A 16,667-nucleotide genomic window follows, 5' to 3' on the forward strand; every position below is an offset into this window, starting at 1 on the left:
TAGAAGGGAAGAGCACAGATCCGAATGCCATTTTGTATTTTTCCTTCTTTCATGTGTTTCCAGGGGACAAAATAGTCAACTTCCTGGTGTTGAGCCTTTTCCTACCTGGTCTTTGGAAAGTATCTATTGTCTTGATCAGGATTGGCCCCAGAAGCCTTTTGCACTGCCAAAATTTTCCTTCTTCCATGCATAATTTTTGAGAACTTGGGTTCTCATCAATTGACTTGTGATCTGCAGCCTTTTTAGGCACCATGCAAATCAATGAAATTATTGATCTTTTGGAGCAATAAGTTCCTGAAGGTATTAGGGAAAGGAACAGGGACTGGTTTTATAGGTATTTGTAACTTCTAAAGGAGGAAACTCCCTCATCCAATGCAGATCTGTATCTTCTCTGTAAATTACACTCTCTGAGAATTGCCTAGAATGCAGGTTTAAATGACTTGTTCAAAGCCACAGAGCCCATAAATATCACAGGTAGGATTTGATCTTGGGTTTTCTTGACTTAGAGGCTAGCTTTTATTTCTAGCTGCCTCTGATTGAAAAGAGCTGCATTTTAAATACTACTTTTTTTCCAGCAGAAAAATGTTAGCAGTTTCTAATAGAGACTTTCTATCCTTTCTCTTTAAAAATGCTAAATCACTTAGAGAAGGAGGGGAGAAAGAGAGAGAGAGAGAGAGAGAGAGAGAGAGAGAGAGAGAGAGAGAGAGAGAGAGAAAGAGAGAGAGAGGGACACCTGTTTAACATCAGAGGGCTTAGGGGAGATGTTAAGTCAGTATCATTGGTTGATTAAACCCCATTCTGCACATCAATCCAGTATCTAAAAAAAAAAAAAAAAGAAAAAGAAAGAAGGAGAAAAGAAAAGTCTGAATAAAAATGGTTGCATAGTTACCACCATGTCTCTTTTCCCACTTCCAGTTAATCTCCTGTGTTTGGAAGTGAACACAAAAGGCTGAAGGTTAGAAAATTTTTCAGATGGCTGTGCTTTCACCCCACTAATGAACACATACACACACACATCAGACCAGAAGACATTCCAGACTATTTGTGCCTTAACCAACCAGCTGTGCACATACCTCCTGGTACTGCTCATGTCTCAAGAGGCTTTTCTGCATGAACAATTATCACCCCTCCTTCATCGTTGGAGTGGCCAGCCATGGCAGGAGTCACTGGCATGCCGCCATGTAGGACTGAGCTGGAGAGTTCAGCCCGGCGGGATCCTGTAAAGTCTTGGGGCCAGGTCCCCTCTGAGCATGTTTTAGGGATGTGCAGGGACAACTGTTCACTAGGGAAAACTGAAGCAGGGCTGAGCTTGTTTTCCCGCTAGGCTGACACACTTTCATCATCCCTAATATCCAGTAATAAAATATAGCCTCTCCTAGCCCTATTTCAGGGAGATTTCGCTCATTTCCCATGGAGGAGAAGGCCTGCCTAGCTCCCTGCTCAGGTGCCTGTTGGTTGCTTCTAACACAGGAGATTTTCTGATTCCATCTCCAAGCAGACAGCTAGATGTGTGGTCTCCTGGATTGTGCCAGGAGGGAAGGCTGGACCCCAAAGGACTGAGTTGGGCCTTCTGCCTGGGTGCCCTCTGGGTGCCCTGCTTGGGCCTATTGGCAGCGTCCCATATCAAGTTTAGTAATGTCTGGGGTGCCAAGTGGTTATGTGTACTTAGTGCTGTCTGGGAGGGGGAAGAGCAGCTGGGTCCCTTCTACTGAGACGTAGCTTAGAATCTGCCCCTTGTAGATTGGCTCTTGAACAGATTTCCCACCATTTCAGGAGGGGAGAGGGGGGAGATTCAGACAGACAGACAGACATCGACAGAGAGGAAGAGACAGAAAGAGAGAGATACAGTGAGTAAAGTGGAGAGGAAGAGGGAAGAGAGAAATAAGGAGAGCAAGAAATTGTTCTCTTCCTCTTGCTACTTTTGATGATTTTGTAGTTTTTCTCTATCTGAAGGCATTAATTAGATAGTCCCTCAGCAGATCTTTATGAAGTGCTTACCATGTGCCATACACTGTGCTAAATGCTAGGGATATAATAGGCAGCTTTGCTAGTTTTCAGATCTTAGAAGAGGATTCAAAATGCTTTCCTTTTTAAAATGTTTCAAATAGAATTCCTTTTTAAAATCTGTTTCAAATTGGATGGGAAAGACATTTTTGATGGGTTTGGAAAAATCAGGAGGCACTTTGATACCCCTTGATTATACAAAATTTATTGTGTTGCACCCCTTACCCTTTGGGTATTTTGCTGTGACAGTTGAGTCATCAGGAAATAATTTGGTACAGGTAGACCTACTTGGGTCTTAAACAACTTCCAGAGATATAGTCTCTGAAGTGAAATCAACAGCTCAAAAAGTGCAATCAGTTTTATACCTGTCAGTCCCTTTGGGGGACTGCCACCATTTGACAGCTCTATCAAGAAAATAATGGCATCTACAGGCACCATTGTTGGATTTTTGTCATTATTAACTCTTGTTGCCAACTTAATATATTGCAGCACCTTGCAGTTGACTCAATTTGTATTTCTCTGATTGCCAACTTGAATAAATTGTTCAAGTTATAAATAATGGTTCATTTCCCCCTTTTCCTACATTGTTCACATCCTTTTACTGTTTCTTCATTGGGAAATGAGACATCAGAACGGATTTGGGATTGGAGATCTTTTTGTCTGACATAAAAAACCAAAGATTTTTGCTCAATAAGTTTTTGTTTTTAATTTAAATATGCTTTTTTTTTTTGTTCCACACAATATTTTTGTATAATCCCATTTTCTTTCTTCTGGCAATTTCTTCTGTTTATCTTCAATTGTTGCTGAAAACTTTTCTTGACAGTTGAGATAAATATATTTGATTTTTTTTTAAATTAAAAATTAGGTCACCTTTTTAATTGGAGTTTATTCTAATATCTGATGTTAGGTATGGGCTTTAAAACAAAGTAAACTTATCTAATTTTCCCAGTTATTTTTATTAAATAAAATGTTTCTTCTTAATCTTTTTAATGTCTTTCTGTTTATTGAACACTAATCTTGTATACATTTGATTCTATTTCAGGATTCTCAATTTTGTTTCACCATGCTATTTTTTTCTTTTACTTTTAAGACAGAATCAGCTGCTTTTGGTAATTAGCACTTTAATGGATTATTTTGAAATCTGATGGGACAGATTCCCTTTTCAGTATTTTTTTTTCCCTCCATACTTCTTTCATTCTTGATTTCCCATATAGTTTTTTTTTTTTTTTTGTCACATTGAATAATTTTATAAAATTATAAAATTTACTGGTATTTTGATTGCCATTGCTCATAACTCCCTGAATTAATTTGAAAATAGCAATATTTTTAGTTTGTTGGCCCCATATACTTACAGACAGCGGATTATCAATTACAATATTTTTTTCCTGTTAAAAAAAATATCAGTTACCTTTCATGTGTATGCTTTTATCTATGCCCAAATATTTGATTACATTTAATTATATAGCATATTTATCTATTAATTTTTTCTCGGTTTTTCTAGTGATTCTTTCTAATTTTCTCTGTATTGTTCCAATTCTAGTATATGTGATTCTTAAAAATACAAATAATTCACTTTGTTCATTTTATTCTTTGCTATTGTTTAGTTATTCGATTCCATTAGTTGTTTTGGGGTTTTCTTGGCAAAGATATTAGAATAGTTTGCCATTTTCTTCTCCAGTTCATTTTTATAAATGAGGAAACTAAGGCAAATGGTGTTAAGGAATTTGTGTAGGGTCACACAGCTCAGGGGTTTTGAGATCACTTTTGAACTCACTTCCTGACTCCAAACATGGTGCTCTACAAGCTGCTTCCAATGCTTCATTAATCTTTTAAATTAATAATTTTTTTTTTAGCTTTGCCTGTTAGATTTGGGCAGATAGGTAGCACAGTGGATCAAACAGGGGATTTCCCAAGTTTTTTTTTTCATTTGTATAATAAGAATAATAATTACACCTAATTTCCATGGCTGTTGTGAAGTTAAAGTGAGGGAACATATATCTGAAGTGCTTTGCAGACTTTAAAGCTCCATATAAATGTTAGATGTTGTTATTATGATCACATAGAGAGTTATACCATCTGTATGACTAGTAGTGCATCTCCTGTGCTTTATATAATTATGTCAAACAGAAATGGTGACAATGACTACTCCTCTCATAACCACTCTACTGTTTGAAAAATTTTAGCTTGATAATACCTGTCTTAATTTGTGCTGTGAGGTACATAGCACTTGAAAACAAGCTTCTCCCTTTATACATTGGAATAAGACTTCAATTCTATTCTATTTTATTAAGTTCAATTCTATTAAGGAAAAAGATCTTTTTGTTCTTGAAGTTTTAGTGTGTCTTATTAAAAAATGTAAATGATGCTATATTGTATCCATGAAATCTCTTCCCCCCACACTTTTTTCCTTTTCTTTTTTTTTTTTTTTTTTTTTTTTCTTTTTGCACATCTTACTGAAGTTAGATCATTTGTTGGGCCGCTCAACCTCTGATGTTATTCTCTCCTGGCCTTCTTTGGCTTAATCATACTTCTATTGAGAGAGATCTTTTTCCTAGTTAAAGTAAAATAATCATATACCTTGTAATTTATAATTATAATTTTCCCAGTGCTGAACCTTTCCACTCCTGGTATAAATCCTTCTAGTTTTTAAGTTAAGCAAACACTAAAATTCTCGTTTCTGGTTCACTGGGGTCAGTCAGTCCCTAATGATACTGATCCTTTATAAAGTCTGAAGGAAGGATTCTTTTCATTTGGGAAAAGACCCTTATTTTCTAAAGTGATAGGCCTTCAAATTGCCATTTTTATCCATGTGTGGATTTTTTCCCTGACAAATTACCGATGACGGCAGATTTTGGATAATTGCTGTCACATAAATGGCAGCCAGTTTCTGTGGTTGACATAAACGTCCTTTGTAACAGAAGATGCTAAGTCATTTGAGACAGCAGATTTTCACCAGTCTCTTGGCAAACCACAAAGCCCCAAATTCTTAGTAGACAAGAGAATTTTATTAAAAGGGTAAGCAAAATAGGCCTGTAGCACACCATGCTGTTTGGATTATGTTAAATTAATTGGCCAATATATATTTTATTGGAAGAGAACCAGTGGCTTCTTAGGAGATATATATGTGCATTTGGGCGTGTTTTAATGACACAAAGTTAGTGATGGGGATCTCTGATGGGCTGACTATTAAGTTATTTATCTAATTGCCAAAGAGCCACATAAATTATGAACTTGTTTGTTTACTTTGAGTGCTATTAAACCCAGGCATGGAAATTCATGAAGGAAACCTCCAGCCCTGTCCCTTGTAGTCTGTTAGTCCTCCTACCCCAGCAACTTGCCAAAAGTTTTCTTGCGACATTCCATAATTAAGTCTACCCAGAAGCCTCTTAGGGGTGTCAGCAAAAAGAGTTTGGCACAGCTCCTGTAGTTAAGTGCTGACTTGGGGTTTTACCCATCAGGTCATGCTGTTTTGTAGTAATCAGCCCATTGCGTTATGGTGCCCGCACTTTGTTCTTTTGGGGGCTCTTAAGGGTTGTGTCTCCTTGCCCATACGGACCTAATTTTCATACTCTATAGCTTGCTTCACATCTTGAATTAATCTAAGTAAGGAAACTTGGGGTCATTGACTTACAGGGGGAGTACTTGGGGACATTTTATTACTAATTTGAAGGCTGGGTGCAGAATTGCTGCCTTGAATAGCCTCACCCTGGGGTCAGGACTTTTCCATCAGAAAAGCTTGCTTTTGTGCTAGTGCTGGAGCCTTTGAAAAGGGCCCTGGGAATCTTTGAAGAATCAGGTTCTGCTAATGGCTTGTCCAGTATTTCTTAATTTACTCTGTATGTTGAAAGGAATGAAAGTTGTTTTTTAGGGAGAGTGCAGGGGGAAAGCTACCAAGTATTAGGAGAAAAAAAATGGGTTCAGTAGAAAGAGCTGGAGGACCTGATACTGGCTGTATGATTTTGGCTATGTCCCTTAATCCGTCTGTTTCATTTTCCTCATATTTTTAAGGATGGGGAGAAGGTGGGGAGGAATTTGTTGTCCATACCTCAGAGGAATAACCCCTACTAGAGACTCCTCTCTAGACTCAAACAGACCCAGATTCATCCCATGAGACTTGACCACCGGAATGTGTGATGAGTGAGAGGGTCACCCTCCACCCCCAAACCATTCTCTGGCCCAAAGTCAGATGACCCTTCCCAATGGAACACCCCCTCCCCACCCTGTGGGAAGTACAAATGTGGAAAGAATGTTCCCTCTTCCTTCCCTCCAAAAGGGATTGTGGGTGAACTGACCACCCAGGGCCAACTAAGGCTTTAAGACTTCTTCCAGACTTTTCTAAAAAGCTTTGGGTAATATCTAGGATACTAACAGGATGGGGCTGTTCCTTTTGGTGCCAGAGAGATGCTCCCATCCCCCTCCTCATAATCCCTTCCTGTGTGGTCAGAGCTGGCTCTTTCTACCAGGTAATAAAGGTCTTGTTCTTTGAGGACAGGGGGAAGCTAACCACAAGTGCTCATGTGGCATCCTCTGCTTGTCAATCAAAAGAATGGGGTAGGTGAGGCATGAAGCCCGTGTGGTTTTAGAGTGTGGTTCGGGGAAGTGTTGTTAGGGTTCTTAGTTGCAGTGGAAGCAAATTCAAATCTGAGATGTGGAGGGAGGGGGGGGATTTGTGATAAAACCTGGGATGATGAGTGAGAGTTATCAATATTATCTTTCTAATGGGGCCTTTTGTGAGGAAAATACTTGTAGAAAGTGTGTGAAGGCTTTGCCAATGGGATTTATTATTATTATTATTTTGCTAATGCCTCACCCAGTATTTCTTAATAGTCTTGGGTCCTTGCTGAGGGTTGAGAGGGTGAAGAAATTTATTTGTCCAGGGGTAAACTGCCAGGGTATATCTCAAGCAGGATTTGAATCTAGGTCCTTCCACCTGGATTGAGGGCATCTCCGTGTCCATAATGGCGTTCACGAATACCATTATTATTAATGATCATTTTTAGGGTACACAGGTTGGTTAGACACTTCAGGATGTACTCTCTTTTAATTTTTTTTTATTAAAGCTTTTGATTTTCAAAACATGTGAATGGATAATTTTCAGGATTCACCCTTATAAAACCTTGTGTTCCAAATTTTTCTCCTTCCCTTTTCCCACCCCCTTCCTTAGATGGTAAGTAATTCAATATATGTTAAACACATGTAATCCTTCTATATCTTTTCAGGATATAGTATTGTTGGGTAAGTGTTTTTGTGGGAGAAAAAAATTTAAAATTTGTCAGAGACATGCTGTAATAATTCACAAACTCAGTAAGGTTTATTAGACTCAGTAACTAACTGCCCTTGGGGTCTTGGGCCAGCTACTTTACTTTCTTGGACCTCAGTTTCCCCCTATGTGAGATAAAGAACTTGGATTCCATAGTTTCTGAGTCCTTTGTAGCTTTAGATCCATGAACTGTGATTAAGTACTTCCTTTGTGCCAGGAATTGTGCTGCTAAGTGCTGGGGATATAGAGGCAAGATTAATATCGTCTTTGTTCTTCAGCAGCAGACATTTGTTGAAAGGGAACTTCGTCTGGAAAAGTACAGCTAAATACAAAAGGATGTACAAAGTATTTTAAGCAGGGAGAACAGTAATAAATGGCTGTGGGTCAGAGGTAGAGCTTGAGCTGTGCTTTTGAGGAAGTGAAGGTTCCTACCTGGGGAAGATGAGGAGGGGATGTATGTGTTCCACATGGGATGGACCATCTGGGCAGAGTTATAGAGGCAAGAGATAAAATATGAACTGGGGAAGAACTAGCAGGTCTATTTACTTAGGAGAGTAAGTGAACTAAGACTGGAAACTTACAGGGAGCCATGTTGTAAAGGGCTTTCAGTGTTGCCCTGAGGATGTTGTATTCTGTCCTAAAAGCAAAAAGAAGCCATTGAAGATTTTTTGGAAAGTGGAGTAAGATTAGGGGGTTGGGCGCAAGTGCTAAAAATTGCCTCATTCCGAGTCTCCTATCTTAGGATAGATTTGTCTTGTGTAACTTTCTTTAAAAGAAGGTCTGAGAGAAGGGACATCATCCAAGAATGAATGTGTGTGGTCAGCGTTATTACTCAACCTGTGCTGTTCAGTCGATTAATGTACAAAGCAACTTTCTGGAGCCCTGTATAAGAATTTGGTCTTGACTTTGCCTAGATTCTTATTTATTTTCCCCTGGGCATGGTGTTTTTTTTTTATTTTTTATTATTATTATTTTTTTTACCATAGTAGAATGTAAACTCCCTGAGGGCAAGAAATGCTGTTATACATTTTCTCTTAGTACTCTCAGTGTCCTGTATAGTTACAGAATATTATTATGAATGCATATTTATATAAGATTTAAGTGCCCTCAAAGTTTTTTTTTTCCTCTCAGTAGTAAAACCGTGACTGTATTTCTATTTTTGATTGGTATCCCCAGTGTTTGTCACAAAGTCTAGAACCTGGTTATGTAGAAAGTACTTGATATCTTCTTCATTTTGCCATAATTGAAGTGATGATGCTTTAGGCTGATTTTGTGCAGAAAAGCCAGTGGTCATTACTTAGAGTCCCATATTCTTCCTCCCCATGGTTGTTTTCATGACCAAACTTCTTCTTTATCAATCAGCTTTTGATATTATTGCTTCCAACCTCAGACTGTTTTTTTTTCTTGCCTTTACCTCTGGACCTGTTACTTCAGGCTTCTCTGACCATAACCATATGGCTTTGGCTAGATTCCTTTGATCAGTGGACCAAGCTCCCTTTTATTTGAACCACCACACCTAGAAAACACACACACACACACACACACACACACACACACACACACACACACACACACTGCTGCTATGTTCTTGGGGAAAGGATAAGGGAGATGATATGGTTTCCTGGGGTATATAGCAGCAAATAAAAAGGAGAAGAGTTAAATGTAGTTCTGCTAAAAATATAGCTCAGTCCTAGTGGAAAGAAATGAGGGTGGAGTTAGAAGAACTGTTAAAAGCAGACACAAAGACTAAGAGCACAGCATGGGAGCTATTGAATAGAAGTATCACTGATAAAGGGGTGGGTAGATGGCTCAGTGGATAGAGTGTTGAGCCTGGAGTCTGGAAGATTTGAGTTCAAATGAAGCTTTAGACAGCCCCAGTCATGGCCTTGCCAAGGATGCTTGCTGAGGAAGGCTGCTTGCCATTTGGTCAGTGAATGAAAATCCCATGATGCTGGCTGTTAAAACTTTAAATTAGAGAGAGAGTCACAGGTCTGACCTAGATTATTTAAACCTGGCAGTGACTTCTCCCTCTGACCTGGATCTACAGCTTTATAAAAGACATCATTGATTCAGGCTTTGACCTCCTGATTGGAGTTAACCTATTTAGATCTGGTCTTTCTATCTTCTCTAGCCAGACACGTTATTGTGCAGAGGCCCAGGGCTCCTACAGAGGGGAGATTTGGTACCTCTTCCCTAGCTATGGTGGGCATTCTTGTTCTCCTTGTGTGAGTCATGACAAGACCACATTATGGTCTGGGTCTCAAGAGTAGTAGGTGCCCTTTGTTTCCCAGAAGACCAAGGATCGAGACCCTGCTTGTCTATGTGCCTTTGAGATAGAAAGAAAGAATTGTGTCTCATTAGATCATATTAGTTGAGGAAGATGCCAGGGATGAATTCTGCCCACAGATGAGACTCATTTATCTTATCTCTTAAGAGTGAAGCCAGAAGATAGACTTTGAGGGATTTACTGCTGTTTCATCCGGGGAGGAAGTATATACAGTTCAATGCATAGTATGGACACAAAGAACCCTTAGACCAGAGCTTCTTCATCATTTTGGTGAAGGGGTCACGGATGCCCCTGTTAGCCCAGTCTGGTGAAGTCTGTGGATCCACCAAGAAGATTCCTTTGGCCTTTTGATTAAAATGAATGTATAGTTCTTTGTTGAAACAGATTCCTCAGTATCCTCCTTCCTTCCTGCCTTCCTCTTTCCCTGGTTAGTCCCCCACGCGGTCCAGCCTTGCTTTTCTCTGCTTTGACACTACAGAGCTTGTCCAGCATTTCTCTGTGTAATTACAGGGTCACTTCCTTGCCTGGACATGGCCACCCCACATTTCCCGTACGTTCGCTTGCTTTCTGGACAAGCAAAAGCATCAGCTGCATCTGCTAGGGACACAGAAACTCCATTCAGACCCTATGGATAGAGGACACAGCCTCATTTGTTTGCATCTGTTTCTCTGTTTTTCCATAGAGACAGAGTCTGGTCTACCTCTTATGAACTCTTTAGAAAGCAGTGCTTGGGATTTCAGGTAGTAGTTGGCCAAGGGAAAAAGAGAGGTAAAATTATTCATTCATTCATTTGATAAGCATTTATTAATTCCTGCTATCTTCCAGACATTGTACTAGACACCAAAACCAGAGTGAGTACTTACATTGCGTTAATCCAAATAAAATGTATATATATATACAAGTCAGTTCTTATAATTAAAATTTTGAAAGGGAGTTTAAGGTAGAATGTTTTCTTAAGTTGTCTATGGTAACCAGTATACATGTACAAGTGTTTGGATAATCCATCCAGTCCCTAGAGAAAATACAAGTTTTAGTTGTCTTCTACTTCATGAAACAAGATGGATGCAAAGAAAAGTATTTGTAAAAGACATTCTTCTGTTGGATCACAGTAGTTTACTTAATTCAACAAGGGTTTCTTTACGCCTGCTGTGTGTAAGGGTCTGGAGGCACTGGAAATACAAAGCCACAGACAAAGCAGACCCTGTCTTCAAAGAGCTTACATTCTACTTAGAGAAAACACAGATAAGTAATTGGAAAAAAAAGAAAAAACATACCAGAGAAGGTATCAGAATCCAATTTCCTGGGGAAATCAGAAAGGTATCTTGGAGATCACCTTGTCTAGATCCTCAGGATTACTGGAAGAACCTCAAATGCAGTTCTTTATTTCTGATAGTTGGGCAGACGAGGACTAATTCAAAGGTGTTCTCTCCAAATCTAATGTTCTTTTTGCTTCTAGTTAATTACTAACATGTATGCCTGTTTCTGAAGGGAGGGAAGAGCGCTTTGTAAATTGGGTTGGAACCTCTCGTTGACTGAAGCATCAAGATGTTGGACAGACCTTGGCTAGATGTTGTATTAAGAGTGTGACTGTTGGAGATTTGTAGAACAATTAGCACTTTGCCAACTCCAGGATTTCCCCTGTTTCCTGAGCCTAGTCTCAATTTCCCCTCTCCCCCCCCCCCCCCCCAACTTTTTTTGCCTTTGCCATTTCTTCTTTATTCAGGCGACATTATGTTGTACTTAGAATGTCCAGATCTAGCAAAACTATGATGATGTGTATATTGGGAAATGGGGATTTTTCCACTGGTTTATGCTGACTGTTATGATGTGATCAGTTGAACATTTATTAAAAGCCTACTATATGCTAGCCACTGTGCTGCTGATGCTTTTGTCAGCAGCAAGGATAAACACATATGGTACTTTAAAGTTTATACATGGACTCCAATAAAAAGATTCTTTGTGTTTGAAGCTGTAGGTGCTATGAAATGCATTATGAGCCTAGATATCAGTTCTGAGTGTTGGGTATTTTTGGAGAAAGAACAATTAAAAATGAACACCTTTATGTATAAACACACACATATTATAAATATACAAACTCATCTAGTAGGTGGGATGGCATAGTAAAAAGAACATTGGTTTGATGTTAGGGGATCTGGATTTATATTCTGGCTCTGCTGATTTACTGCCTGTTTGGCCCTACATAGTTTTTAATTCTATGGGGCTCATTGTCCTTATCTGTGGACTAGATGATTTTTGTCACTCATTCTATTATCTTGGGTCTCTAAGTTTGTGGAAGGAAGATAATCCTCATCCTGCTTTAGGAAGAAGAAAATATAATGTGAAAATTATCAAAATGTAGTTAAACTGAGCAAACATTTACTCTTTATCTCTTAAAGGAAAGGGTAGGTCCTTTCTGGATGTAAAATTAATGATCCACCATCTTGTGACTATGTCTGCTTTTGTACTCAGCCTTAAGGATCCATGCACCAAACCTGAAAGCGCCCCTGCTCTGAAGACTTAGCTCTTCTCATTTTAAAGGGGGATGAGGAGGGAAGCCCAGGCACACAAGTCAAAGGAGCGATATTCATAGCTTTCTTTCTGATATGTCTTCCATTTGTGACAGCAGTAACATCAGAGTTAGGAATACTCTATCCAACTGCTTTGCTGGGCAAAGAAGCGACTTGGCTTTGGGTTTTGTACTTTGGTTTACTTAGGAATGGAGTAATTGTCTCATAAAACAGCAGGTCGGTCCTGTTAATGCTGGATTATTAGACTTCGTTATTAGAAAACGTGCTTACCCTAGTTGGGACAGGACTTTATTCAGTGGTACTTAAAATAATTAACTTCTAAAAATGAAACTGTAATGAATAGCCCGTGAATGCTCCCCACCTACCTCCAAGGCCACCCCCACTCCCCTGGTCTGTTCTCCCTTCTCTTTCTGTTCTCCTTCCCTTCCTTTCTCTAATCTTCTCTTTCTCTCCCCTCCCCCCAGTCTCCCTCCTTTTCCTCCTTCCTCCTCCCTTTATCTGCTTTTCTTTCTTCTCCTTTTCTCCCCCAGCTCTTTTCCTTTTTCCTTCCATCTTTTCCCTCTCTAGCTCCTGCTCTTTCCTTTCCCCTTATCTCCAAGTCTGAAATTGACTCTTCCAACTTTCTATCCTGGTTTCCAAAGTCTGGAAAGGGAATTTGAGGTTTCCATATTTCCTGTTCAGCAAGAAGACTCTTTCATCAATAAGAATAAGGCACATTTGTTTCCACTACACCGAGTCTAAAGAAAGGCCTTTTCTGCTTGAAAATAATAATAATTCTCATGGTGTAGTTCCTTTAACTTGCCAAATGTCTGCTTTCTTATTTTAGCAGCAGAATCATGACAAATAGGCCCGATGTGATTACTTTGTAGGTGAAATGCACTCAGTGTATGTGACTTTTGGTTGTTTAACATGTTAGGGTCTAAGAGACATGGCTAAGAATGAAGGCCTTACCCTTCTCCGCCGTATCCTTCCATCCGAGCAAGGGAATCCCTGAATGAATGGATCACTTTCATTTCAGTCCTGAGAACTATGGCCATACGCTAATTTTGAGGGATGGTTTCTTCCTCTTAACCTCTCCTTTGTCTTATTAATGGTGATTTTTTTTTTTCTCTTGCAGGAAGCCAGTTGAGTAAAACTCTCCATGAATGTACGTCACCATGATGATGACCGACCAAATCCCTCTGGAACTGCCGCCATTGCTGAGTGGGGAAGTAGCCATGATGCCTCATCTAGTAAATGGAGATGGAGCTCAGCAGGTTAGTGCTGTGAGAGAGAGAGGATGGCTAGAATTTGTATTATGAGATCATGAAAATAGCCGGGCAGTTCTAATATGTATCTTTAGGGGACAGACATTTGCGGCTTAACTTCAGTTATTTTTCATGTGAAAGTTTTTAGAACAGCATCAACAAATGGTCTTTTATTTAAATATAACAAGATTTAGTCTCTTTTATGCAGGTTGAAACATACCTGTTTGATTTTCCTGAAGTACCAAGAGATAGCTGAGTTGATTTCTGAGATGATTTTGAAATATAAATCTTTTTTGAAAATATACAGAAGTGTACTGAATAAAATCAATATTTCTATATTAAATTCATTGTTAATGGTTAGCACATGGGGCTAAAGCATGGCACTAATGAATCGGGTATTAATTCTGGCTGAGGCCAGTTAGATGTTCTTTGTTTCAGGACCATGTGGTATATCTCTAACCTCTTTTCTGTGGCTCTTTAGACATGGAAATGCCTTGGAAGTCATTGAGTGCAGTCTCACTTTACAGATGGGAAAACAGCCCCAGAGAGCTAAAAATTTCTTATATTAAAAATAATAATAATAATAAAATCTAGCTGTGCATCTTCTTTTTAAGCAAACTTGACTTTGGGAAAACCCATAAAATAAATGATATAGTTGACAAAAGGCAAAAGAAATCTCTACAAAAAGCTATAACTCAGGATCACTTTATAAAACAAGCTTCTTTAATGAACTTTAGGTCATCTATCTTGTTTATATCTGTCAACTCTATAAAATTTGATTGTAGGAAAGATTATGCCATTTGCAGTGGCTCACATGAAAGTGGAGGAATGGATTATTTACCCAGAACTCACACCCATCCCCCTGGTAAAGTTGAGACACAAAAGGAGGAATGATGAATGTGGTGGATGTGGGAATTGGTATAGCCACTGGGGAAAGTAAGTTGGACTTATAGCTCAAAAGTTACTGACTAGCACATATCCTTTGATCCATTCATTTCATTACTAAGCCTGTGCTCAAAAGAGATCAAAGAAAAAAGGTCTTTTATATACAAAAATATTTATAGTAGCTGTTTTTGCATTGGGGAATGGTTGAATAATTTAAGATATATGAACATGATGAAATGCTCTTGTATCATAAGACATGATAATGGGTATAGATTCAGAGAAATCTCAGAAGAATAGTATGAACTGATACAAAGTGAACTAGGAGAAAAATTCATATTTTTTATATGATAACAATATAAAATAAATAAGTTTGGAAGTCTTAGAAAACTCAGAAGATAGTAATCTTTCATGATTCCAAAAGACCAATAAAGAATTTTACCCACTTTCTGAGAGAGGAATCATAGATTAACATGTACAATGAGATATATATTTTTGGACATGGCCATTATTGTAATTTGTTTTGTCTGACTATGCATATTTCTCACAAAGAGTTTTTCTTTTTATTTTTGTGGGAGAAAAAAACTAATGCTGACTAATTGAAAAAAATTTTTAAAAAAAGCCTACTTTATCTGTGGAGTATTGTCCGATCCTTTTAATTATGTTGATTTTGCAGATTTTTTTTCTTTTTAAAATTCTTTTGCTATATGGGAAAGCTCCCTGAGAAAGGGGAGAGAATATAGAAAAAAATTTTGATGATATAAAACCAAAATATATTAAAGCAGAATTAAAAGCCTGCATTCTGTTCTCATTCTGTTTTCAAAGAGAAAGCCTAAAAAAAAAAAATCTATATTCCAGGGTTTTATGTGATTGATCACCCGTGTGTCCAAACAGAAAAGGCTATTTGTTTTATGTAATAAATGGGGAAAAAATAAAGCCTAAACTTGAGAAATGAGCTTTACCAAATCAGAATCACAGATTCTAAATGGTGAGAAAATGATTTATAGCAAAATGAATGGGGAGTCACCCAAGCAGAGTCTACCTCAGAGGTGGGAGATGGGAGATGGCATGGGGAGCCAATGTTATAATTTTTCTGTTTTTGTTACTAATTTCACCCAATGCTTTGGGGGAAAGAATCACATTTTTCTACCAATATTAATTCTGTGCTGAAGGGGAAAAGCCATGAAAACCTGTAGACAGAAGGGAGGAACCTTCAGTAATGGCACAAGGGAACATGCCCAGCGAAGAAAGGAGGGCAAACATTGTGCATGTTGTCCAGATATGGAGGGCTGAGCAGTGAGTGAACAGACTCTATTGGCTGACACAAACAATGTTAGAGTTGTCTGGACTGAGTACTGGGAATCCAAGTATAAGTAATAAAACAAGCCCTAACTGCAAGGTCCTAGATTCTTCAACATTCTTAAAAATGGGATGTTGCTTAGTAATAGTATATACATGTAAAATTTATTCCTGGATGTTTTGGCAACTATTCACAGCTTCAGTGTCAAAAAAAAAAAAAAAAAAGAAAGAAAGAAAGGAAAAGAAAATATAAAAACATTTTTTTGAGAATTTTCTGGATCTTTCTTATGAAAGAAACATCATTTGCTTTGGAAGGGACAGATGGCTCTAAGCACATATCTGTACACACTGTATCCTGTTCACTTATAGGTATGATACTTGTCCCTCCCCTGAAGAATAAACTTTCTGGAAAGATCAGACACTATGTCTGTTTTTGAATTTTGCCTCCTCAGTGCCTAGGCTAATGTTGTACATAGTAGACATCTTAAAAATGGATACAATAAATTATGGCTATAAAGCTACTAAAATTTTTCTTATATCCCTTTCCTACTGTCATAGTGCCAGGGGACTTTTCTAGATTAAAGTATCATTCAAAATGAAGCATCTATCTATGGAGCATGAGTTTTGAATTCCTTTTCTATTAGCCAGAAAATAGAACTGTATAGCGATGGCAGTGACCAGTAACTTTTGGATCTAGTTTCAAATTATTTTCTGTGGCTGTACCAATTCCTACCTCCACCCACATTCATCATTTTCCTTTTATGTCCGACTTTGCCAGTGGGATGGGTGTGAGGTCTGGGGAGACTTTTGACCGGTCACATAGTACATTCCTCTATTTCCATGTGAGCCATTGTGAATAGCATCATTCTTCCTACAGCCAAAGTTTATAGAGTTGACAGATTCAGACAAGCTGCATGCACATAAATGTTAATTTTTAATCGGATGACCTAAAATTCATTAAAGCCATGGTCCAGTGGTATAGCTTCTTATAAAGCCTTTTTCTGTCTTTGGTTAACATTGTCACCTTGTTTATTTTATAAATGACAGTATTCTCAATTCCATGTTTGCATAGAATGGAGATACACGGATAGTCTTTTTTTAAATTATTTGAGCAAATTTTTAATCTTCTCAATCTGTTTTCTTGTCTGTTCAATGAGATT

General features: G+C 38.3%; 1 protein-coding gene across 2 annotated transcripts in view; it reads left to right on the forward strand.

The window, feature by feature from the left end:
- FNDC3B (fibronectin type III domain containing 3B) overlaps window positions 1-16,667 on the forward strand; it is a 366,338-nt gene that overhangs the window by 72,103 nt on the left and 277,568 nt on the right. For both annotated transcript variants that reach the window (XM_051983177.1, XM_051983178.1), the window contains exon 2: window positions 13,197-13,335. In XM_051983177.1, coding sequence (XP_051839137.1) covers window positions 13,225-13,335 — 111 coding nt within the window. In that variant the 5' untranslated portion in view covers window positions 13,197-13,224. The remainder of the gene's footprint in view (window positions 1-13,196; window positions 13,336-16,667) is intronic.

This window comes from Antechinus flavipes, chromosome 3, assembly GCF_016432865.1.
Source record: "Antechinus flavipes isolate AdamAnt ecotype Samford, QLD, Australia chromosome 3, AdamAnt_v2, whole genome shotgun sequence".
NCBI classification, from domain to species: Eukaryota; Metazoa; Chordata; class Mammalia; order Dasyuromorphia; family Dasyuridae; genus Antechinus; species Antechinus flavipes.